The 23,672-nt window shown below is 54.8% G+C and overlaps 3 protein-coding genes across 20 annotated transcripts in view; 1 reads left to right on the forward strand and 2 right to left on the reverse strand.

The window, feature by feature from the left end:
• Window positions 1–400: 400 nt before the first annotated feature.
• HSD11B1L (hydroxysteroid 11-beta dehydrogenase 1 like) lies at window positions 401–6,524 on the reverse strand (the record flags this gene model as incomplete). 17 transcript variants are annotated; one of them, XM_082380655.1, is made up of 8 exons in its annotated part: window positions 401–1,016; window positions 1,987–2,152; window positions 2,282–2,450; window positions 2,678–2,826; window positions 3,151–3,262; window positions 3,901–4,031; window positions 4,115–4,233; window positions 6,295–6,524. In XM_082380655.1, the coding sequence occupies 8 exons, from the start codon at window positions 6,522–6,524 to the stop codon at window positions 998–1,000; spliced, it is 1,095 nt and encodes a 364-aa protein (XP_082236781.1). In that variant the 3' UTR covers window positions 401–997. The 17 variants fall into 17 exon arrangements, with proteins under 17 accessions (XP_082236781.1, XP_082236780.1, XP_082236778.1 ...); XM_082380654.1 differs by lacking the exon at window positions 401–1,016 and adding an exon at window positions 1,524–1,885 and having other exon boundaries at window positions 2,282–2,375; window positions 2,678–2,769; XM_082380652.1 differs by lacking the exon at window positions 401–1,016 and adding an exon at window positions 1,524–1,885 and having other exon boundaries at window positions 2,678–2,769.
• On the forward strand, window positions 6,415–8,199 carry MICOS13 (mitochondrial contact site and cristae organizing system subunit 13). Its single transcript, XM_082380675.1, has 4 exons — window positions 6,415–6,551; window positions 7,249–7,426; window positions 7,639–7,690; window positions 7,976–8,199. Exons 1-4 carry the CDS (start codon window positions 6,523–6,525, stop codon window positions 8,071–8,073), a joined length of 357 nt encoding a protein of 118 aa, XP_082236801.1. The 5' UTR covers window positions 6,415–6,522; the 3' UTR covers window positions 8,074–8,199.
• Window positions 8,200–12,156: 3,957 nt separating this feature from the next.
• SAFB (scaffold attachment factor B) overlaps window positions 12,157–23,672 on the reverse strand; it is a 34,189-nt gene continuing 22,673 nt past the window's right edge. Inside the window, exons 10-21 of one of the 2 annotated variants that reach the window (XM_082379218.1) lie at window positions 22,651–22,800; window positions 22,491–22,573; window positions 22,037–22,176; window positions 21,792–21,880; window positions 20,097–20,203; window positions 17,921–18,208; window positions 16,630–16,767; window positions 16,141–16,183; window positions 13,472–13,590; window positions 13,071–13,171; window positions 12,625–12,691; window positions 12,157–12,455 (exon numbers count right to left, since the gene is read on the reverse strand). In XM_082379218.1, coding sequence (XP_082235344.1) covers window positions 12,338–12,455; window positions 12,625–12,691; window positions 13,071–13,171; window positions 13,472–13,590; window positions 16,141–16,183; window positions 16,630–16,767; window positions 17,921–18,208; window positions 20,097–20,203; window positions 21,792–21,880; window positions 22,037–22,176; window positions 22,491–22,573; window positions 22,651–22,800 — 1,443 coding nt within the window. In that variant the 3' untranslated portion in view covers window positions 12,157–12,337. Of the gene's footprint in view, window positions 12,456–12,624; window positions 12,692–13,070; window positions 13,178–13,471; window positions 13,591–16,140; window positions 16,184–16,629; window positions 16,768–17,920; window positions 18,209–20,096; window positions 20,204–21,791; window positions 21,881–22,036; window positions 22,177–22,490; window positions 22,574–22,650; window positions 22,801–23,672 lie in introns of both variants that reach the window. The other variant, XM_082379217.1, reaches the window with a different exon arrangement.

A 23,672-nucleotide genomic window follows, 5' to 3' on the forward strand; every position in this document is an offset into this window, starting at 1 on the left:
GACTTCAGCTCCCACTACTCGAATAGCTCCATTTATAGAATGATGACAACAATAGTACCTATTCCAAACTGAGCAAGATGTGATACCTGGCACAAAATAAAATTTCCACAAACGGAGAAATTGGTTTTACTATATATGAAGCCAAGCTCTGGGCTAGAGCTAAGGAAAGCGTTGTGATATAGTGCCCCCTGGTGGCATTTGATATAACTTGATGTAATTTTAGGTGCAGGGATAGGAGGCGTGGTGGGAACAAAAAACTTTTTTTTTTCTGGTTTTTATCTTTCAATCCTATTTATTTCCAAGAGACAGTATCAATTTGAGGCTGGTCTGTTTGGAGTTAGCCCTTGGAACACCTGCTAATCTTGGAGCCTTGGACAGCCAACAGGAGCTAGTTTTTTTTTAAAAAAACATCTTTATTGTAGTATAGTTGCTTTACATTGTTGTTAGTTTCTGCTGTATAACAAAGAGAATCAGCTATACTTATATCCCCATATCCCCTCCCTCTTGCGTCTCCCTCCCACCCTCCCTATCCAACCCGTAGCTAGCTGTTTATAACATTGTTTCATTCTTCAAAACATTGTTTTGTTTTTATAACATTGCTTTCATTTAGTTTTTATCTTTACAGTTGCTTTTTCTTTCTGCAAGCACTGCTGGTTTACCATTTTAAGGAAAGTGTCGATTTTTAATTCATTAATCTAAATACCAGTGATGTGCAGATGCAGCCCACACGTTGCCTTAAAGAGGGACAGTCTGGTGTCAGAATCCCAGCTTCTACCTCTGACTTCCCATCTAAGTTTCCTCATCTATAAAATGGTAACAATGGTAGCACTGACCTCTGGTTCTGAAGATGTCATGAATGTCAAGTGCATAGCGCCTGATGCAGGTTATCATTATTGGTGCACAAACCATGTTCTTCGTGCTGCAAATACAGCCTTTGGCCCACAATCGGTTACACTTCCTTCCATCCCTGACTTCCTGGATGACGTCCACCTGTCTCTCAGCCTCCGTTTCTCCACCTGTGAAATGAAGGTGAGAGTTCTGGCACCAATACACATATCCCTCTTCACCTCCTGCCACCAGCAAATTGGAAGGACCAAGGAGTCTGAACAACAGATGTGCAAGGGAAGAAAGATTTTTATTATCAAATGGGAGGCTGGATCCAGCCCAGAACACATTCTTTGCCTCTTCCCCCTCCTCAGACCCCACCATCAACTCGACAGCTTCGAGGGCTCCCGTGCTCGGGAAAAGGGTTGGGGGATGCTCCGAGGCTGAGTGAGTGGAAAGAACAAATTAGGGACGCAGTGGTTTCAGGTCGCAAATAGAGAGGGTTCCAAGGGTGGCTCAGTGGTGTTGTGACCTGCTTGATGTGGCCAGGGCCCTGGGGCAAGTCACATAGCCTGAGCCTCAGTCTGTTCATCTGCAAAATGGAAGCAGCAATCATATCATCAATGACAGCTGAGAAGACTGAGGTAATTGCCTTCCAAGTCCCTGACAAGATGCCGGGCACACCCCGAGTTCTGACTGTTTTCAGGTGCTGGTAGTTTTTCTCAGGTTTACTTTTCTGTCTCGATGACTTTCTTTTGGCCCTTGGCCACCCGCTCAGAGGTGTCTCGGTGTGTGTCCAGGCTCCAGGACGATTGGCTGGAGGATCTTCTTCTGGGAAGACGAAGGGGCATTAAGCCCAGGGGCTCAGGCAGCAGCGGGGGTCGTGATGTTGAGCTCCTGGCGGATGAACCAGGCCCTTGGCTGTGGCATCCAGCCGCGAAGCAGGCAGAGCAGATGGAAGCGCCACGGGTAGAAGACGCCGGAGGCACGCGTGGCGCTGCCACGAATCACGGCCAGGGCTGCCGTGGGCCCTGGGGCCGCCTTGGCCCTCGTGACGCCCCTGGGGACAGGAGGGTGCGGTGGGGACTGTGGCTACGGCTGAGCGGCCCCCCACACCTCCTCCCCGCTCAGCCTGGCCCCGGCTCGCGTTCTAGGCCTCACCTGACTCCCTCGGCGGCCGAGGCGCGATCCCGGAGGCCCAGGACGCACATGGTGATGGCGACGTGCACGTCCTGCACGTCCAGCTCCCGCCGGAGAGAGCCGAAGAAGCTATTCAGCGCGAACTTGGCCGCCGAGTAGGGGCTGGAGAAGGACGTGGGCACGCGGCCTGGGGGCGCGGGAGGGCAGCGGCTGAGCGGCCACACGCCGCTGCTCCTCCGGGAAGCCTTCCTGCCCGCTCCAGGCTCGTCCCCATCGGCCCCGTGGCTTCCCCACTCCCCGCCCCGCGTACACGCACCTAGCAACGAGGACACCACCACCAGGGAGCCCTTGCTGTCAGTTAGACTCGGCAGCGCCAACGAAGTCAGTTGCACGTAACTCAGGAAGTTCACCTGGAGGTGGCGACTGCGAGTCACCGGGCGGAGGAGGAACCGAAGGCCAGAAGGGGCAGGGGCGGAGCCTAGAGCCTGGGGGCGGGGCCTTGGTATGTAGGGGCGGGGCTCTAGGACTGGGGCGGAGTTCCGAATGGAAGAGGGGGAACACCAGCCCGGGGCGGAGCCAAGGTCAAGAGGGCGGAGCCTAGAACCCGGAAAGTTGGGGTTTGGAGCTGGGAGGGGCAGGGCCCGAGAGGGGAATGGTGAGAGGGTGGAGTCTGGCGGGAGGGCGGAGCTGGGGCTGCGGGTGGGCGGAGCACCTGCATGAGCCAGCGTGTTGCCTGGGCGCTGCGGGCCCGCGTGCCTGCTGGGGCGGCGCCGAGGTGGTTCAGCACCAGGTAGTCCAGCCCTCCTGGCCCGGAGAGGCCCATCAGCCCGGAGCTGTCCTTGAGGCTCCGCCCCCCGCGCCCTATGAGACACCACCCATAGCCCTGCCCCCTGAACTAGCGATGCTCCGGCCAGAGCACTGACACGATGAGCTCTGACCCAGGTAGCGCCCCAATTAAGATCAAAGAGACCCCGCCCTACTCCCTAACCAGGCTTCATCCCTGATCTAATGAGGCCTGGTCCAGAGTTCCACCCACTGGATGCCATGAGGCGCCACCCCTAGCCTTGCCCCCGGACCCATAAATCTCCGCCCTCAGACAGCCGTTACTACCACACCCCCGCCCCAATTTGGGTCGTGCCCCTAAGGCCTAGGCCAAGGTCCCAGACTCCAGGCCCCGCCCCTCACCCAGCTTGTCCAGCGCAAACTGCACCACGCGCTCGGGCACCTCAGGGGAGGCCATGTCCGCAGCGATGTAGAAGACCTTGGGAGCGCCCAGCTTCCGGCAGTTCCCTACCACCTGGGGGGGCCAGAGCTGCCCGTGGGCCCCTCCACCCCAGCTGGCCCCCCTCCACCTGCCGGCCCTAAAGGGGCCCCAGCCTGAAGCCCCCTCCCCTGCTATGAGCCTCAGGTTCCATTCAACATCATGCCCGAAGCTTTACCACTGGGGTAGCAAACTGGCAGCCCATGGGCCAGAATAGGGGACATTTTGCTTGTTCAACCATCAACATTTAAAACGCAGATTTCAAATAAATCTTGAGATTTCTGGCCTCTTGAAATTTTGGAAGGTTTATCCCCAAGAGCTGTACATTTCCTTGAAACAACACTGGGCTGTTGCTAAGTGTCTACCCAACCCACTTTTGAACTTGAGAACCCTAGCTATCCACACAGCCTTTGGTTACTATCAATACTCCTATTTAGTGAGGAACAGTCCTTGCTTTACAACTGTCTTACTGATTCAACCCCACATCACAACCCAGGAGAAGGTCCTTTTATTGTCTCTGATTTACAAATGAGGAAACTAAGCCTCAGAGAGATTAAGTGACTTACCCAAGGCCACACAGGAAGCCTGAATGCTTGCAGGGATTCAAACCCAGGCCCTGTTCCCTTCCCCGCCCCCCCCGCCCCACCAATTAAACTTGAGATGGAGTGTCTCACCTTCTGCAGGAGAGCCTCGGTGTGGGCAGTGAGCACCAGGTGGGAGCCCAGGCGCGCGTAGTGATATGCCAGCTCCTCCCCGACGCCCACACTGGCTCCAGTCAGCAGCACACGGGCTCCCTGGAGGCTGGCTGGCAGCGAGCAGGGGTGGTCAGCTTGGGGGATGGACAGGACAGCCAGAACGTTCCTCCCACCCCCACCCCCAGGCACTCACCTGGGTCAAAGTTGTCATCCCAATAATAGGCAAAGAACAGGGCTCCCAGCCCCGCGAGGAGCAGCACCTTCATGGCCCTCCCTGGGCCTGCAGCGGGAGAGAGGGTGGCCGGCACAGGCCTGGCCCACAGTCGCACCCCAGTCACACCCATTTCCCCAACGGCGTCTTTGTTCGAAGAACCAGTGGTGACGCCCCTGGCCCTGCCCCCTCTTCTCCATCTCCATAGCCACCACCTGGTCCAGGTCATCATCTAGCTCACCTGAACCACTGCAGCAATCTTCTTCCCCTACTGAAAACCCTGCCCGTTTCACTTAGAACAAAAGCCTTGGTGACCAAAAAGGCTCTGCTTGGACCAGCCCCTCTTGCTCACTCTGCTTTGCCACACCAGCCTCTTTACTGTTCATTGGAACCAGCCAGTCACCATCCTGCCTCAGGGCCTTTGCATTGGCTGTTTCCTCTACGAGGAATGCTCTTCCCAAATACAACCCAATGGCTTGCTCTTTTCTTTCAAGTCTCGGCCGCAAAAATCACCTCCTCAGAGGGCACTTCCCTGGCCTCCTTCTCTAAAGCACCTCTGTTCCTGGTCCCCTTCCCCTCTTACCTGCAGAACTTTTCTCCTTCTCAGCACTTGTCATCCCCTGAAATCATCTTGATGATTTGTTGCCTGTTCAGGATCCCTCTCTCCCCTTAGACTCAGCTCCATGAGGGCAGAGAGGAAATGGAAACCTGCTTCTGTTTTGCTCCCTTTTGGATCTTCCGTGCCCTGAACTGCCAGACATGCAGTAGGTACTCAATAGATAGACTGACCCAGAGTGATATGAGGAATGTGGGAGGTGAGAGGTGGGGGAGCCCAGAAAGATAAGTCTGTCTGGAGACACCCAGAAGGAATCGGACACTCAGGACTGACTTGGAGATGGAGGTGCCAGTGTCATCAGGGTTAAGATGTGATTTCAGCTGGGGGAGCCGATTACTTGTTCCAGGGAGAAGGTGAAAGATATAAACAGGCCAGCTGATTAAAGTTCACGGGGTCATGGATCTCCCCTGAAAAGGGCACAAGCCCATCACATCTTAGGGTTTCTATCCTCTTAACTGCATGGGGCAAAGAGGAAAGGCCATAGGGATCTTTGTCCAAAAACACCTGGGATGTCCCTTCCTACTCCAAACCCTCCCAGGGCTCACCACTGCCCCAGATGGAGACCACACCCCCCACCTCAGCCCACAAGACCCAGCAGGTCTGGCCTCGGCCCTCTGTCCGTCCTCATCTTCCCCACTTCCTATCCATGAATCTATCAGTTCTCAGAAAAGTGAACTCCTCGCCCTAACCCAGTCACGCCAGCGTCCCCTCAGCAGGGAACACCCTCCCACCTCTCCCCACTTCCAGGGAAAGCCCTGAAGCCCCACAGCTCAACACTCTCCTCAAACTGGCCCTGACCATAGCTGCCCCGCAGGGGTTGGCTGGCAAGCTGGGTGGGTGAGTGGGCGGATAGATGAATGGACGGATGAAGCAGCCAGGCTCTGATGGGGGAGGAAAGGAGGAAACCCGATCCTCGCAGAACCCACCGGCCCCCTGACCTCGCCGGGCCTCAGTTTCCCCTCTGGACAAAGGGGGCGTGCGACTCACTGCACGCTCCCAACCGCGAACTCACCCACTCAGGCCTCAGTTTCTCCCGCTGTCCAGCGGGGCTGGGGTCCGGGCCTGGGAGCCACGCGCGCGCCCCTCTGCCCTCACTTCACCGCTGCGTCCGCCAGGCTCCGACCGCGCCCCCTCCAGTAGGGTCTGAGTCACGTGACTCCGAGCCCACCTCCTCGGGGGGAGGGATTATACTGTGGGGACTCCGCGCCCAGGCGTTGCCGGGCAACAGCCTCCCGCCTAGCTCTCCTCTGGCCTCAACCCCTGACCTGATCACGTGACTAAAGGCCCGCCTCTCTCGTACAAATCAGCCCTCGTGTTGCCGTGACAACCGGCTTCCAGGCACTCTCTTCCTCTGCCTGGGCCCTTAGTCCCCCGCGCCGGCGCGGGTGGATCTCCCAGGCTCCGACATCTTGTGGGTCCCCCTCAGGCCCCACTCATGACACCAAATTCCTCTTTCCCTCACGTCACCAGGGCCGTGCCGCGCCCGACTGCATTTCCCAGGAGGCTTGGCGGCTAGACGAGCCGTCCGGCACCTCACGTGACTTGCCGACTACTTTTCCCAGACAGCTTTGCGGCGGCCGGGCCCTGAGGGCTAAGCTTCGCACAGTTGTTTTGCAGTGGGACCGCAACCCCTTTCCGTTGTCTCGGTGCCGAGACTCCGACTCCCGGAGGCCTTTGCGGCTGACAAGAGACTACGCCTCCCAGAGGCCTCTGCGACGCCGCGACCGGAAGTGGCGGGCGAGCCGAATGTCCTTGCGCGCGGAGCGGAGCGGTCATGGTACCCCGAGTGTGGTCGCTGATGAGGTTCGTGGGGCCACCAGGAGGGCCCCAAGCCCCCGAGAATGTTCCTTTCTGCGAGCACCCTCCATCTGGTTTGCTCCCGATCGGGTTTTCGCCGCCCGTAGCGTCAGGTCTCCCGTGTCTGTCCAGACAGGGTGGAGCTTCTCGCCCCCCTCCCGCTTCCTAGCGAGTCCGTGCCTTTCCCACTCTGTACCCGAGACCCCTCCGAGCCTCAGCTGCCCGCTCTGTAATATGGGAGTGCCGCACGCGTTTGTTGGGAGGTTAATGCGCACCCAGAGCTGCGTACGACAGACAGGAAATGACCAGGGACACTTAGAAAACCCCCGCGGGTTCCTCGCGGAGCATCCCTCGGGGCTGGAAGGTAGAAGGTGATTAGGGGTCTTAAGTCTTCACTGTTCCCTGCCCTCTGCGGGATCTTGAGTGACACTGTTCCTCTCCAGGCTTCAGTTTACCAGTTAAATGGAGCTGAGTATCCCTGCACGCCTTAAATTAAGTGCTGTGGGTCAGGCACGCCTCTGGGCTCCCAAAATGCCCTGTGCTTCCCGCATTAGCTGCCTGGCTTCAGGTGTGTCACTCTTTGGACTGTGGGCACGCCCCTCCCCCTAGGGGTCTAACCCTCACCCCCATACCCGCGGGCCTCGACCCGGGAGGTGGCCAGCAGAATCTGCTGAGCTGCTGTGGTTCCTTTCTCTGCCTGCAGGTTCCTCATCAAGGGCAGTGTGGCTGGGGGCGCTGTCTACCTTGTGTACGACCAGGAGCTGCTGGGGCCCAGCGACAAGAGCCAGGCGGTTCTTCAGAAAGCTGAGGAGGTGGTCCCCACCGCCGTGTACCAGTTCAGCCAGTACGTGTGCGAGCAGACAGGCCTGAAGATACCCCAGGTACTCGGAGCTGGGATTGAGGCTACGGCTCGGCGGGAGCAGGGGTGTCAGCTCAGGGGTGGCAGCTCAGGGGTGGCCTTTGATCCCCGGTCCCTCCAGCCCTGCTTGGCTTTCTCCACACTGGGGCGTGTGCTGTTCTCCCTGCCTGTGAGGGAGGCGCGGGCTGCCAGGCCTTCCCCTTTCACCAGCCCCTTCTTCCCCTCTCTTCCCAGATCCCAGCTCCTCCAAAGTTTAACTTTAACATCCGCGAGTCCTGGAATTCAGGTAGGCCTTGGTCCGTCTGCTTGCAGGAGAGTGGCCCCAGATACTTCCTACCTCCCTTCCTGGCCATGCTTTTCCATCACTCTCCTTCCTGCTCTGTGTGCACCTGCTGCCCCCCCCACCCCCGCCGCTGCCCCCAATGGATATGAAAGAGAAAAGGGAGTGGAGATTCCAGGGAGGTGGGAGCAATGTGTGGCCTCCACCTGTTTCCCTGCGTGGAATTGACAGAGCCTGAAGTGGTGCCTCTAAAACTCTCCACTGAAGGTGCTGGGCCCTCCTTCCCCACAGGCATCAGCACGGTGATGTCCGCTCTGTCCGTGGCCCCCTCCAAGGCCTGGGAGTACTCCAAGGAGGGCTGGGAATACCTGAAGGAGCGAAGCAAGTAGCCTGTCAAGAGGAAGCTGCCTGCCCCAGGCGGGAATAGGGGCTGGGGCGCCATGGACGCCAGACTGGGACCCCACTCTTAGGGCAGCTCTCGGCCTTGCCGGCCCAATAAAGGACTTGGAAGTGTTCCTCGATCCGTGTGCTGGCCCCCGGGGCGTGGGCTTCTGGCTTCTGGGGGCTCTTCAGGGCCTGACCTTGACCGAAGGCCAAGGTTCACCCCTTTGTATCTGGGCCCTGCCCACTGGTGGGCCCTCGACCTCGTATGGTGAGTGGGAGCAGACCATTGCCCCGGGGCTCAGGGCCCATCCGGGTCTGGGGTCTTCTCAGTCCTTGGAAGCCTGAGCACAGGGTGGGGCAATCTGGGGGTAAGGGCTGATCTACACAGCCGGGAGCCCCCAGAGCCACTGATTCTCTGTCCTGCTCGGCTCACTGATCTGCCCGCCTAGTCTAGTCCCCACCCTCCTGCCCTCACCTGGTTTCCACTCTCATTCCACCCTCTCCCCACAACCTGGGGATTCCTGGGGAGCACAGACCTGGCAGTCATGGCCATGCAGGGGGTCTCCCTGGCCCACAAGGGCCCTGTCTTCCAGACGTTCCGGGCTCCCCTGGGAAGCCTTCTCTGACACCCGCTGGGTCAGCTGCCTGGTGACCTAAATGTCTCTCCGTCCAGCTGGAGCTCTGGGGAGGGTGGGCCCTTGAGATGCTCCCTGTGAGGTCCCCAGCACCCAGTCACAGAGCATCCCACCATGGTGACGGCAGGAGGAAACCTCTGCCCCAGACAGGGTAGGAGGTGGGCTTGGGTGGGAGCCAATGACTGGCCCAGGAAGCTACCCTGGGAACAGGGAGCAGGCCTGGGTAATGGTGCCCTGAGCTGGCACAGGATCCTCTGTTCCCAGGAGTTCTGGAGTTCATGTCAGTTGGTTTAGGGGATAGAGCTCACCCAGGGACATGACTCAGGAGAGGACAGCACTGTTACAGATGAGGCAAGCAGAGACCAGAGGCCGGGGCATTTCCCAGGCTCACCTGGGAGTAGAAGCCAGCACGCGTCCATCCATCCATCTGGCCAGGGAGGAGTGGGGAAGGGCAGGGTGCTCGGGGAGGGAAAGCCCTGAGTGACCTGTGCCACCCTGGTCTCCAGGAATGGTCTCCAGGTGGGGTCTCTCATGTCCTGTGTGTCACCTGAAAGCCACCTGGGCCCCTGTGGAGGTGGGAGCGGGTCTACGATGAGGGTGGGATGGGTGGGGCCTGGGGCCATCCCTGATCCTCTGCCGCCCAGGAGGGAGCTGGTGCTGGCCATTTCGGAGGCTGAGGGCACATCCTGGGTTCAAGGACAAGCCCTGTGAGCTGTCCCAGCCTGACTCTCCATCCACAGAGCCCTTCCAGCAGCCTCGTGGGCCCATTTTTTACAGATGGAGAAACTTTCACTGCCAGGTTCCCTCTGTCTGCCAAGAGACCCTCCCTGGAGTGCAGACTTCCAACCATGTCACCCCACAGACTCATTCCCGGCTTTGAATACAGGAGGGGTTTGTGCTCAGGGCGCAGGGAGCTGGGGTGGTGCCACGTGCTCCATGAGGCTCCCTGAAGCCTCACGACCCTCCTATTGTTGTCACCATTTTACGGGGAGGAGGAGCCTTGGCAGGTCTCCCCCTCTATTAGCAGCCAATACTGGCCCAGAAAAGCACACAGGAAAGGAAGCCAGTCTTTGTAGGAGGTCGAGGAGCTGCCCTGGGGACATGCTCAGCACCCCTGGCTCCCCTGCAGCTCTGTGAACTTGACAATGGAGTTACTCTTCCATCGGCTCTAGGCGCGTGTGCGTGTGTGTGTGTGTGTGTGTGTGTTTTCTAGGACTGAACCCAGGCTGTGGTGGCCACAGTCACTGGCCCAGGGTTGGCCATGGGCTCTGCTTGACCCCATGGCTTTCCCACTGTCCACAAAGACCAAGCTGACAGCCTGGAGACCAGTGCTGCTCTTGCCTCTGTGTCCCCTCATCCAGTCAGACCCCTATTCCTCTCCATCGACTTGTATTTGTTGCCAGTGATCACCTCCCTGCTGGCCCCGCCTCCGGGCCTGCCCCCTCCATCTGTTCCCCGAGACCATGTCTGATGACGTCACTCCCCTGTTCAAACACCTGCAGTTCCCCTTGCCCTCCCTGTGAGCCCAGACTCCTCAGAGGGGCCCTGCCTCCCCTCAGTCCTTCTTGGACATGCCAGCGGCCCTCAGTTCCCAGAACACAGCTGGCTTTCCCGCCAGCTTTTGCCCACAACTTTGCAGCCCCTCACTAGGCCATCCTTCCTCCTGGCTGACCTGTGTTCATCCTGCCCCCAGCTGAGACGCCCCCTCATTTGGGAAGCCTCCCCTGTCCCCTTCCTCGAGTGCCCTCTCTGGGCTTCCTCAGTGCCCCGTGGGTGCCCCATCACAGCGCCCAACACCTTGGGGCAGATTTCCACAGCTTGGCATCGCTGATATCGGGAAGGATAAATCTGTGTTGGGGCCACCCCAGGGACGGGGTGTTGAGCAGCACCGCTGCCTCCAACCCCCAAAACGCCAGCGGCGCCTCCTTACCCACCGTGTATGACGACCGCAAATGTCTCCTGGTGCTGCCAGTTGTCTTCGCGGGACAGAATCACCTCATGGTTGGACGTCCAACATGGGTCTCAGTGGGCTGAAATCCAGGTGTGGGCATGGCCGGTTCCTTCTGGACACTGGGAAGAATCCGTTTCCTGCCTTCCCCAGCTTCTAGAGGCCACTGTGATCCTTGGCTGGCGTCCCTTCCTCTGTCCTCAAAGCCAGCAGTGCGGTCTTCCGCTGTCGTGTCCCCATCTTGCCCTTCTCCCTCCCTATTTCCCTTACAAGGGCCCTTCTGGTAACTGGACCCACCTAGGTAACCCCAGATACTCTCCCATGTGAAGGTTCTTAATTTAATCCTGTCCGCAGGTCCCTCTTGCCACGTGCGGTATAAGCTTGCAGGGATTAGGATTGCAGGATGTGCCTGGCCTGGTGGAGATGTATTCAGCCAACAGGTGGAAAGGCCTGGTCCTGTGTCTGTCTTCCCTTGTCTGTGGGCCCTGGGGGGACAGGGGCCCGGTCAGCCTTGGTTGTTGGTACATCTGAGCCTTCAGACAGGGCCAGACCCTACTTGAGTGTGAGACGGGAGCCAAGAGGCAGGCCTCTGAGCACTATTCCCCTAATAGGGGGGGCCTGCCCCCAGCCCCATCCATACAGACCCAGGGCCCCTAGAGACAAGGAACACAGCTGACCTGGGGAGGTGGCACTGTCCCACCCGGCCACCCCTGAAGTCCAGGCAGCACTTGAACCCTGAACACACCTGCACCTTATGTGGGGTGAGGACCCCCCCCAACCCCGACTCCTCTGTCCTGGCAACTCTCCTTCCACTCCGGGCCCTGCCACTCCCCGAGGTGGGCTTCATCACCTTGTGGACTTCATCACCTGGTGTCCAACAGCTCTTCTGCTCCTCTCACGGCACACGTGGTCATCTCTCCTCCCCACCAGGATGCAATCCCACTCACGAGGTCCCTAGAGGAGTCAGATTCAGAGACAGAAAGTAGGTGGTGGGGGCCAGGGGGCTGGGGACTGAGTGTGTGATGGGGACAGAGTTTTAGTTTGGGAAGAAAGAAAAATTCTGGAGATGGACGGTGGGAATGGTTGTATGACGCTGAGAATGTACATAATGCCACTGAACTCTACCCTTAAATGGTTAAAATGGTCAATTTCATGTTACGTGTATTTTACCACACAAAACCCACAAAACAGCCCGTTCAGCAAGGGTGTCATACATGGAGGCAAAATGTGGACGATTCGAACAAACATCCGAGGTATGTCACAAGGCCCCCGAGGACGGACAGACGGCTGAGACACATGACCCAGACGGTCCTATGAACTCCGGGCCCGGGCTCACGCAGGCTGGAAGGTGTGTGCTGCTGGCAAAGTGCTTCTGGAAAACCCAACAGTCCCCGAAAGCTGCCCCTTTCCATCCTCCTTCCTTGAAGGAAGAGCTGTGGCTTAGCACTTATAAATATAATTTCATTTTACTTAAAGACGTGAAAATAAAGACACGACGCTTTAAATAAAGGGTACGTGAACAGAAACACATTTATTACAAAAAACCAAAAAAACCAAAAAACAAATTCACATTGTATTGAGCTACAATATGGCAGCAGATAAAAAAAATTATTGTACACAGTTTAAGGGAACTCTTAACAGAACATATTCTTGTTGCCACGTGACGTAACACAGGAGCCCAAGCACTTAGTAGCGGCGAGTGAAGCGGGCGTCATTGGGTCGGCTCCCCCGGTTCTGGCCCCCGAAGCCGCCGCGAGGGATCACGTGGCCCCGAGAGGCCCCCCCGGGGGCAAAGCTGCCGCGCCTGAAACAAAGGCAAATTCTTTTTATTTTTCACTCAGTGGGCTCTGCCCTGTGCCCATGCTCTCTGGGGCCTCCTTCCTTTTAGCAGCAGTGACACCCGCCCAAGCACATGGCACCTTCACCGAGGCGAGCCCACAAGCAAAGACGAGACCGGTGACAATGGGCCTTACCCAGACATGCCTCCCCGGTTCATCATGTGACCTGGCCCGGAGTGACCAGACATACTTCTCTCGCCGCCTGGAAAACAAGGAACACTTTTCACACAGCGCCTCCAGGCACAGGACGTCGAGTTCAGGGGACACAGGGCTCAGACAACTCCAGTCCCTTTCTTGAGCCACAGGTCCGTGGAGGATGTGTGAGCACACGGATTGCACACACCCACTCTCCTTGCTAAGTCACGGTGAAGAGGAGCTACAGCACCCGTGGCACCCCTCCTGTGCCAGACCTGACCCACTCACCCACCCAGGCCGTAAGGAGCAAGGCCACACGCTAGGGAGAGCAGAGAAAGCTGCTCCCGCCCTCACGAGCAGTGCCCGATGTAGAGCAGGGGCAACCTCAGCTGCCCGGATGCTTCTCCACCGAGACAGATGCGCCTTGCCCAAGTGCCAATGCTCACCTTGCCACCTCCTATGGTCCCTGTCCATCATGCCTCCGTCAGCAGCGCCCTGCCACGCACGGTCATCCTCCATTCTTCGGCTGTGGTCCCCCCACTCACGTCTGCCCCTTGGAGAAAGACATCTCTGATTTGGATTGCCCCCACCTCTGCCCTCCAGGAGAGCAACGGCACTGGGTTTGGGAGGGTGCGTTTAGCACTTTGTGACCCCAGCCCTTTGAGCAACGGGGGCTGCGGGGGAACGGAAGTGGCACTCAGAGAGCTCAGAGGCAGCCTGGGCCGTGGCGAGTGCGCTGGGCCCGCACTCAGCTGATGCCCAAGACCAGGGGTCCTCGGCCGGACACACCAATCCTGCCAGCTGGGTGAGAGGCCCCGGCAGGCACCATGGGACGTGAGACACAAACCTGGGGGGAGGAGGCAGCCCCCGGCCCTCGCTCATCCTCTTGTCAGAGCTGTATCCACCCCACCCATCACGGGAATCCCGTCCGTGGCGCTCTGGTCCTCCGTGGCGTTCAGGGTAATGCTGGACGTTAAAGGGTCAAAACGAAAGAAGGCCTCAGTACAACCCTGGATCCCAGGGCCTTTGGGGCAACAAGTTAATAATGACAAGGACGATAACTCAGACAGGAGTCCTTGCAGGCCCGAGACAGTGCCGGCAGGCGTTCTGTACGCTGTCTGGGGCCACACAGGACCTTTCAGCTGGCACAACACAGCCGCACCCCCGATGTCTGCTCAAGGCCTGGGGAGGAGCAGTGCTCATGGAGCCCAAGACCAAATTAGGTTCTCCCTAATCAGAAGGCAGAGATTCAGGCACCAATGGACAGAAGCGTGCTGGGGCTGAGCGACTGCCCCACACCAGCAACGGACCACGCTGTGCCAGGTGCCTGTGCTCAGAATATAATCAGGGAGCCACCAGAGCAGAAGAGCCACCAGGGATCCCTTGACATGATTCACTGCAGGGCCTGGCATCCTGTCCTACTTTGTCCAGACATGACTCCTTGGCAGCCCAGCGGCTTGCTCAGCGGCATGGCCACGTGAACTGCTCGGCCGGCACAGACCCCAGGAAGATGAAAGAGGACACCTCACACTCTAGCCCCTTTCCCTTCACCCCGAGCCCGTCCCTGCCGGCTGCAAGAAGGTCCAGGCTGACTTTCACGGAGCTGGCGAGCTGGCTCTGGCTCCACAGCCCTGTTCTCTTGTTGTTCCACAAACCCAATCTGTGGCTTTGGGGCTTTTGCCCCAGAACTATGGTCTAACTGAGAAGGAAGGAGAAAGGCGTCCTGGTAACGAAGCCCCTTCGGGTCCCGCCCCAGCGGCCCTGTCCCCGTCTGCATCCACGGGAATCTCCTGGGCCAGGGCAGGTACACGGTGGCTCCACATGGGAGCCCTGACTTCGTGGCCCTCGGAGCCCTGGGCAGCACCACCGCCTGCTCCCCCCGGCCGCTCGTCCCCAAATGTGTACCCACACCGCACAAGAAAAGGGGGTCAATCTTACAAGATGGACAAAACAGAACATTGTTCCTTCAAGGGGCAAAATCACAAGCCAATGTGTCCAGGAAAGTCAGTGCTGGCAAATGTAACAAGGGATCTCAAACGGGATTCTGGAAGCAGTTCTATGAACAACCTTCAAGGTGCACTGACTTTAAAAAAATTATAGCTCATGCTTTACACAGCTTCATTTAATTTTGGACATTTGAGAATGACCTTTTATCAATAGCCTTCTGAAGACTAATTGGACAGAGAAACATTTAAAGGATGGAAGTTCATCTCAGCAAGACCTAGTTCTTTAAAGCCCATTCCCATCTCTCCCTGGTGTTTTAAAATTTAACCAACATTCTCCTGTCTAACAACCCACCCACCCACGGACCAGTTCAACAAGGCCCTGAGGCCTGTGCTGGTTTTCCCTTTCTGTGTCGGATGTCACCATTTGCCATTCGGAGCAGCAGTTGTGTCTTACTTGTGATTATGGACGTGAGAACACAAACACTCCTTTCAATCAGGAGAGCACTATCTAATCAGATGAGAATAGCTCTCCACAATCAAGAGCAACATGGCAGGACTGGGCAAACACTTGCCGCAGACACGTTATGTCATCTCATTTAACCCCCCACTCCACCCCACCCTCCCTCCCCTCCTTTCACAGCTGGAGAAACAGGCTCAGAAGTGGTGGCACCGCGATGTGACCCTGGTCCTGATTCCGGAGCCTGGACATTTAACCACTGTGCTCAACGTCTCCACCAAAGGAAACCCATGACACTAGGGGTACATTTAGCTGCATGGGAGATTTATGCCTGGGAGCAGAGAAACAGGAATCACGTGAGGGTCATGGAATTGCTCCTGAGGTGGCAGCGAACTCCTCAGATGCAGTCAAGGAGCTTAGCCATTCCCAGCCATGTTCTCAGGCATGGAGGGAGGATAGAACTGAACGTCGGTGCTGGAGTCAGGGAGGAGACCGACCCACGGGGCAGCGATTCTGCCAGAACGATGCCCTGACCACAACTTTCCCTCATCCCTCTGATTCTCCAAGGAAACCCACTAAAAAGTCAAGGCTCTTTGGGGAAGTTCTCAATCTAAATGTAAGATAGGAAAAAAGGAGAAAACTGAGCTTGTTTTCTAATGTGTTCATCCTGCAAAGAGAAAACGCGTGGGCCTGACTCAGTTGCTTCCCGAGGCTCAGCGGGGGCGTGCTGACCCTGCGACCATTGACACTCCAGGTGCACTGGGCTCCGTGACACGAGGCATCACGTCTAGTCAGCGCTGTGGGTCACAAGGCACTTCCCAACAGAGCCTGCCAGACTCATGCAAGGCTCTCCAGCACTTTAGTACCGGTGTAGTCACTAAGGTGTATAGAACCTTAGGGTCAAAGCCAAACAAGGCTTCAGAATACTTGTTTGAATTTTGGGCCAGCACAAAGCACAAGCTATTCACATGGTCATCCCACAAAACGCTGCAGGTGCCGCACTCCCTTACTCGTTCTTCCTCTAACTCAGGTGGAGGAGGAAGAAGGCACGGAAAGGGAAGAGAACCAACTGTACAGGGAAAACCGTGGCTACAATCACAGCTTCTGACTTACCTGTCCTTCTCTTTCTCCCATGATTGACCTTGAACCTTCTCTCCTGAAAAAAACCAATTTAAATGAAAGCATAAGGAGAAAGATAGGTCGGTTAAGTCCCCGAATGGAAAACATTTCCACTTGAACCCAGGTAATTCACATACACTCTGCTGGTTCAAGTGGGCTGGCTACTTAGAAGCCTAGAGCCTAGAAGGGCCACTCGAGCTCTTTGTCATTAAGAATGAACCAGGACAGGGACTTCCCTGGCGGTCCAGTGGTTAAGACTTCGCCTTCCAATGAAGGGGCCTAGGGTTTTGATCCTTGGTTGGGGAGCTAAGAAAGATCCCATGGCTCGGGGCCGAAAAACGAAAACAAAAAACAGAAGCAATATTGTAACAAATTCAATAAAGGTTTAAAAAATGGTCCACATTAAAAAAAAAAGAAAAGAAAAGAAAAGAATGAACCAGGACAAAGAAAACATGCATCAAGCAGGCAGGGTCAGTGGCTGACCTGTCGACCGAGTGGTCAGGGTAGCGGCCCCGGTCCCTGTGGTCAAAATCATGGAAGCGGTCCTGGCGGTTGAAGTCAGAATGGTAACGCTCATCCAGGGCGGCCCGCTTAGCTTCTGGCCAGTAAGCATCATCTCGCCTAGGAAAGGAAGCAAGAAAGAGGATGTGCATCTCCCCCTCCAAATAGATTACCTTTGTGGAAGCTGGTAAACTTGACCCTCCCACTGCCCCTATCACTTCACAGAACGAGAAGGAACTTTATCATTAGAGTCCACATGAGCTGAGAGCGCCTGGAGGGGTGACGTGGGATGTGACTGAAGGGCTCCATTCTCTCTTACCCCACATGCCCCTTGTCCCCCACAGAAAAACTCCGGTCTCCCTATAGGAGGGGATCAGTGAAGTGGGTGTCAGCAGATCCCCTCTGGGAACCTCTCACGGCCATGAGGGTCGGCCAGTCTACCAGGACAATTAGTACACTGCTGTCCTTCTATCCCGATGCAGACTTGACCCAGCAGACACCAAGTGGGGAGGACTTTCAGTAGCACTTGAAATGTACTGGTTCAAAACCATTTCTGACCATAACAGACTCTCCCCTCAGTATCTTGTAAAATGCATAAAAAGTCCTAAGACACCTTAAAGGCCCTTTACAGAAGTCTCAATGTTATATTACACAGGGACCTCTCTAACCCATGCCAGTAGAAAGAAGATGAAAACAAAGGAACAAACACACACCACCAGGCAGTCTCCCCCAAGACACCATGCACGTGGAAAAGCTCTGATAGGATCAATGCTAGGATTATCACCCCAGACTCCTGACAGCAAGATCCGAAACAGGCCTTTCACTGGTGATTAGCATTTTAGTATTCGTATGGCACATCAGCATGTCTGGGGAATTAAAAGCGATCTCATTAACAGAATGAACCAACACAAATTACTGCAATGATTACAAAACCTGGAAGGTGCCCAGAAGGAGGTGCTGGCCGCGTGCCCAGCCCGATGTGTTATGTGCTGCTCTGGGTGTCTGATCTCCTTCCTGGGGGAGGAGGCAGTGGTCTGTGCTGGGACCTGAACCTAATGATTTAATAAGCACCTCTTTATCCAACCATTTCTCCACCGATCTCAAACTATCTCAGGTTCCCAGATGAAGTACAGAATACCAAATTTGACTGTAACAAGTACTTGTGCTTCCTTTTAAGTAAAAATCGTGTGTTAACAGGACTCTGGGGACCACGGCACAATTCTAAACGCCAGGGGCCACCTCAGGGGCGGTGGCTAGGAGTGGCGTGGCTTACCGCCCGTCGTCGTACGGCCTCCGCACGGCGGGCCGCCGCTCCTGCTCATAGCGCAGCTCCTGTTGGCGCCGCAGCTCCTCGCGCTCGTGGTGGATGCGCTCCTGCTCGCGCCTGCGCTCGTGCTCCACGCGCATGCGCTCGCGCTCCAGCCGCTCGCGCTCCAGCCGCTCCCGCTCCAGGCGATGTCTGTGGAAAGCCAGCCTCTCGCGGGCGATGAGCAGCCGCTTGCGCTCCTCCCGCTCCAGCTGCGCCTGCATGCACTGCTCTCGCTCACTGCGCTCGCGCACCCTGGAGGCAAACAGCAGAGGCTGCAAGGGCCCAGGAGCCGCAGCAGCGCCCAGTACCGAGGGCCTCTCCCAGCAGGGGGAGCTATGGATGGAGCCACGGCTCCGCCCCCGGGTGGGATGGGGGCCCTAGAGCTGCAGATACATTTAGCAACAAGCAAGGGCCACTGGGTGGTGGACGCAGCCTGGCTGTGCAGGACCCCGCCAAGGCTGAGGGCACTGATAGCCCTGCTTTTGCAGGTGATACTGATGGTGCCCAGCGCGCTTCCCTCCAGTCTCCGTGTACAGCTGCCAGGTTGTCTCCTGTCCATCCTCTGCTCTGTGCTTAGACACATAATCATACCAGCAGAAATGTCTAATCTCGCCTTACTTTGTGTCTGCGTCTTAGAAAAAAATGGCTGCAGCTTCCTTGCTTTCAGGCACCATGTCCTGGACCTCGTGCGCCCCCACCTCTACAGATGTACGGCATGCTTCTGGGAAGGAGCCCATGGAGTGAGAGGCCACAGTGCACATGACCACTCGCAGACCTCGTGGGCCTTCTGGTTGTTCCCAGCCTCAGGGAAATGGCCACCCCGCCCCATTTTCTTAGCACAGGTTCCTCTCGGGCAGGTTGGGGGAAGTGGCATTGCTGGGTCTGGAACACCAGCATTCAGAAGCCCGTGCTACCTCGGGACCGCTCTCCAGGCTGCTGTGCCCCCCGGAGAGGTCATTCCCACCACTACAAGCATCTGTCTCCCCCAACTGTAATTCAGATCAAATTAACGGATGGAAAACCAGTCTCACTGCTGTTTTCACCTGCATGTCCCTGATGCCTGGTGAGGCTGAACGACGTTTCATGTTTCATGACCATATGTACGCAGCCCCTTCTGTCCATCTTCTATCGGGTTATTTTTTATCTACTACAAAACACCTTTACTACCATCTGTCACACATCTTTGCACCTTCTCTTTGGTCTTTCATTGTACAGAAGAGAAATTTTAATTTAGTCTACCTCTCCTTTATAAAATTTCAGTCCTTTCAAAAGCTCAAACTCATAAATATATTTACTTTTGCATTACACGGATAACTAATTTTTATGTTTATGTTCAGCCAGCAGTTTATGTTGACAATTTGTAGTGATGTGAGCCAGAGATCCAAAGGACTGTCCAAAGGCACAGCCAAGTGACCTGAAGCCATTCTGGGGTGAGCCCGTCCTTTTCTCACTAGTGGGAAATATCACTTTTATCATGTTAAATTCCCACACGCACATGGGTCAGTTCTACTCATTTGCTAATTACTTCACCAAAGCCGCACTTTTTCTTTGCCCACTGCCTTTCCCTTTTCAGCAGAAAGTTCTGTACAGCGTACTACAGAAAACAGTGCTCCTGCCCCCTTTCTCAGTCTCATTCTGCTAGCCTTTTTACTAATGGTTCTTATTTTTTAAACTACAGTTTAAATTTTTTTCTTGACAGGAAACTTTAACTGTCACTCAACGTGATTGACAACATTTCTGTTTAGTTTTTAAAAATTATGAGGACCTTGTCTTGGGCTTATTCAAGGACGAGGACCTCTCAGCTCTCTCATTGGTCTGTCCCACTCTTTTTCCCTGTTCACAGCTTCTGGAGCAAATTTGGTATGTTCTGTTAACTAGCACTACTGTCCCAGGAAAGCATTCCATCTCCCTGCCTTTGCTACCTCCCAGAATCTTCAAGATAGCTGCCTGAGAAAACAGTTTGAAAAAAGTCACAGAAGAAAGCCAGTGCACAGGAAGTCTGTGAACTAAAAGCCAAAGGAGCAGAGGTTTAAAGCAATATTCCACCCACAGGGGACTCGGAAAATACCCTCCCAGGACAGAGTTACCACCAGTCAACGGCAACACCCAAACCAGCCCACATTCCTGGATTCTGACTCACCTGCGGGACTCTGAGTCTCGTGACTTCCTCGACTCTTTGACTTTATCAAAGGACACAACAGACCGCTTCTCCCTGCTGGCTGATTTGCGATCCTGGCTCTTGGAAACCTGGTTCACCAAGAAACATTGAAAAGTTAAGGTAGAAACAACAACAGGAGAATTAGGTGTGTCCAGGTCCAAGCATCCAAGATCAGAAGTGAAGATTAACGTTTAACGAAACAATCAGATAACAAAGCCTTCTCTCCTAAGAAACTTCATGTTTGCTTATCGTAATTCAGTCACAGACTGTCATTACCATTTAATGCTAAAATATGACTCATCGAGTACTTTCACTAGTCAAAATGGAAATGAGTATCTTACCAGAAACTTTTTGTAAGATAAAAAAGTATTTTTTTTTTCACTTTGTCTTTTGCGTCCAAAACACATTCTTTAATATTAAACATGCGGCAATGCCCAATTGAGGCTATTTCTGGTATGTTTGAGGATTCCTTATTTGTGCCGACTGCATTATTTTTTGAGATCTACCCGCCTCAGCCCTCAAATTCACACTTCCAATTTGCCATTCTACATCATTTATTATAAAGTAAGGGGAAAACGCTCTAACACAGTAAAATATTTGCACAAACACAGGCGGACTGAAATGTCATAATAGAAATGTCAGCTTGCAACTGGTCCACAACATTCAAAAGCTTAAACGGTTTATCTTCTGGGCAGCACAGGTTAACATGGCAGGCCTGAGGCTGGTGTTAGAGAACTTGGCATTCAGAGTGTCCCTAGTCAAGAGTTAACTGGCAAAGGTGGTTCACTGTGCCCAGGCCATGCAAATGATGGTTTGTGCTGAAAACCTGCTCTCCTTCGGTACTTGCCTGGAGAGCGGACTATGTGACCAGCCCCAGTAAAAACCCTGGGAGCTGAGGCTCCAACGGGCTTCCCTGGGCAGAAGTATCACCCTCAAGCGGCTGCACTGTCGCTGTTGCGGGAGCCAACACGGGAGGGAGAACACAAAGGAGCCGGCAGGGTCCCCTCCAGACTCCCCCCACCTGTCTTTCCCCGCCTGCCCGGCTGTGTATCCTCTCTGCATCACTGAAGCCAATCTTGACCGTGACTACAACTATGTGCCGAGTCCAGGGGGCCCCCCAGTGGATCTCAGAATGTGGGTAGCCTTGGGGACCTGGACCCACATCCATCAAAGTTGTAAGCCTGTCAAAAGTTGAACGTATGTATATCAACAGCTACCCATGACCCCAGTGGCAGGCAGAGTGAAGTGGTAAGAACCTAAGACTGGCACTTTGTGGATTCCGTGTTCTGTGGAGTATCTGCAAGGAGTCAGAGTAAGGACTGGCTGTAAAGGCGGGCCGGAAGGCTGCCTGGGTCACACGGGGGTTTGGGAATGCACAATGGAGAGCTGCTCAAACTTCCAGGCTGGCAAGGAAAATGGACTACTGTACCCTGATTCAGGCAAACAAAGCCAACCACTCCCATAATTGAATTTGAAAATTAGTTATAAAAAACCAAAAAGCAACAATTCTTATCATACAAACTACGAAGCAAAGCTTATAAACTTTCCCATTTTTGAAGTTCAAAAAAACCTACATTTTGGAAAGGCTGACAACTTTTCTCAAGCTCAAGAATCCCCTAAAACACACATAGGAATGTCAGAGGAAATAAATACCCCAGGTGGGAAAGGAACACTCACTCTGTCCTTGGATCCTGATGTTTTGACACTGATAACAGGTACACCTTTAGATTTATCCATCACCACGGTCCGCTCAGTTCCTCGACTTCCTACAGGAAGAAAGGAGCAAGATAAGAAGCGGCACCTCCAAATGAGGAACAACACTCAACTCCATAGAAAACAAATGTAGTTTTGTGTTGCCAACTAACCACACCAACCAGGAACAGAACACAAGGTGAAATCTCCCATACCCATCGGTCAGCTACCTGATTTTGTGGTTCGAGATCGTTCTGAAGGGCCAGGTTTCTGATCATCCTGATCTTTGCTCTTTTCTCCACTTCCATCTTCACCCTTTTTAGCATCATCTTTTCTGTCGGGCTTCTCTTCTCTCTTAATGTTTGCAGATCTAAAAATAACACCCCAGACACAAGTGGGTGAGAAGAGATATTGAGGGAAAAAGCCAGCGACGATGACAGGACTCTCGCCATGAGCACCAAGTGATGAGGAGGCTGCCTCTAAGGCATCAACAGGATGGAGAACAAGGAGCCTGGAGAGGGACTGGAGTCATCTCCCAGGACTGGGGGTGAAACCGTCCTCAACGAATGCAGAAAAGTAAAGGGGGCGAGGGCCTCACAGCCTTCCCCATCCGTGGAAAACGTGAAGGACATGAAATGAAGAAAAGGGTCACCTTGGCCACAATCCCCTCGGGAAGAGTAATACCTGTCAGCATTGCTAGACTTCTCTTTTTTCCCCTCCCCTTCTCTTTTGTCAGAAGTTTTCTTCCCAGCAGGTTCATTTTTTGCCTGAAAAAGAGAATCAGGTGGAAGTATTACCTTATTTCCTAACATGGTCACATCCCGGGAAGAAAATAGCCCCTTACTTTTTCCACTGAGATCATCTTCCCGTGGAGCTCTGTTTTGTGCAGGTGGTTAATGCATTTTGTGGCCTCTTCTGCCGTGGACATTGTAACAAAGCCGTAGCAGCGAGCTCCAGGACTCCGGGCATTGGTCACAACCTTGGCGCCCACCACCTTGAAGGAAAGCACACAAATATGGCTTGGACACGAAGCCCCCCCACAGACCCCGACACTGCGGTCCACGCTGCTTCCCTCTGACCCACCCCATGTCCTGCTCCCCCCCGCCCCCCACCAGAGACACTGAGAACAGGTGGACGACAAGTAGCAGGTAAAGGCTGGGGAGGGTAATGCTATTGTCTGGCTGCTCCGACTCCATCCTGCCTGTTCCTCTAGGGCACCAGGATGACAGCGTGGAGGAGAAAGTGAAGCAGAAGGCAGAGTCCTGCCAGCATGCCGTTAACACTATGTAAAATTTGTAAAGAAATGTTTCTGAACATGCAGTCATCTACGTGGCCAGTGAAGTAGGAAGACACATCTACAGAAGGAGAGCGACAGGACAGGTTTATAAAGAGCGCTCTGTAATGCAGAGCCCATCCTACTACTAACAAAACAAAATTCAAGGAGATGTTTCAGGCACTACAGATACATCCTTACATGCTATTTAACTCTCCCAACAACCTCAGTAAGCTGAAGTTAGGGACAGCCTTTTACGGCAGAAGGCACCACGGCTCAGGAGAGGTCCCAGCGGAACCAGTGGCCATGGCCGGTATTCATTCTCATTGTGCCACGTGGAGCCTTACCCCCAAAGGAAGGTTTCAGAGTGGTCTGGTCCCTGATTCGAGCCAGCAATGAACCCAAGACACTGCAGGCTCCAGGCTGACACTTCCCTGCTGAGAGCAGCCATCTGCTTTGAGGGCCAAAGCAGAATCAAGAAAAGGGTCCCACCTTGTATTACTGAGGCCCAGGGAGTCATGAGTTATTCTGAGAAACGTGTCAAGTTTAGTTTTCCTTGTTAGTTCCTGAACGTCAACAACCAAGGTAAATGA

The sequence above is a fragment of the Balaenoptera borealis genome (assembly GCF_965194805.1).
Source record: "Balaenoptera borealis genome assembly, chromosome: 2".
In the NCBI taxonomy this organism is placed as follows: Eukaryota; Metazoa; Chordata; class Mammalia; order Artiodactyla; family Balaenopteridae; genus Balaenoptera; species Balaenoptera borealis.

Excerpts from the sequence above, each read along its gene's own strand:
- MICOS13 (XM_082380675.1), top strand. The coding sequence starts at position 6,523 with ATGGTACCCCGAGTGTGGTCGCTGATGAG. Across the intron at positions 6,552-7,248 it reads CGAGTGTGGTCGCTGATGAG|GTTCCTCATCAAGGGCAGTG; the intron begins GTTCGTGGGGCC and ends CTCTGCCTGCAG. Across the intron at positions 7,691-7,975 it reads CCGCGAGTCCTGGAATTCAG|GCATCAGCACGGTGATGTCC; the intron begins GTAGGCCTTGGT and ends CCTTCCCCACAG.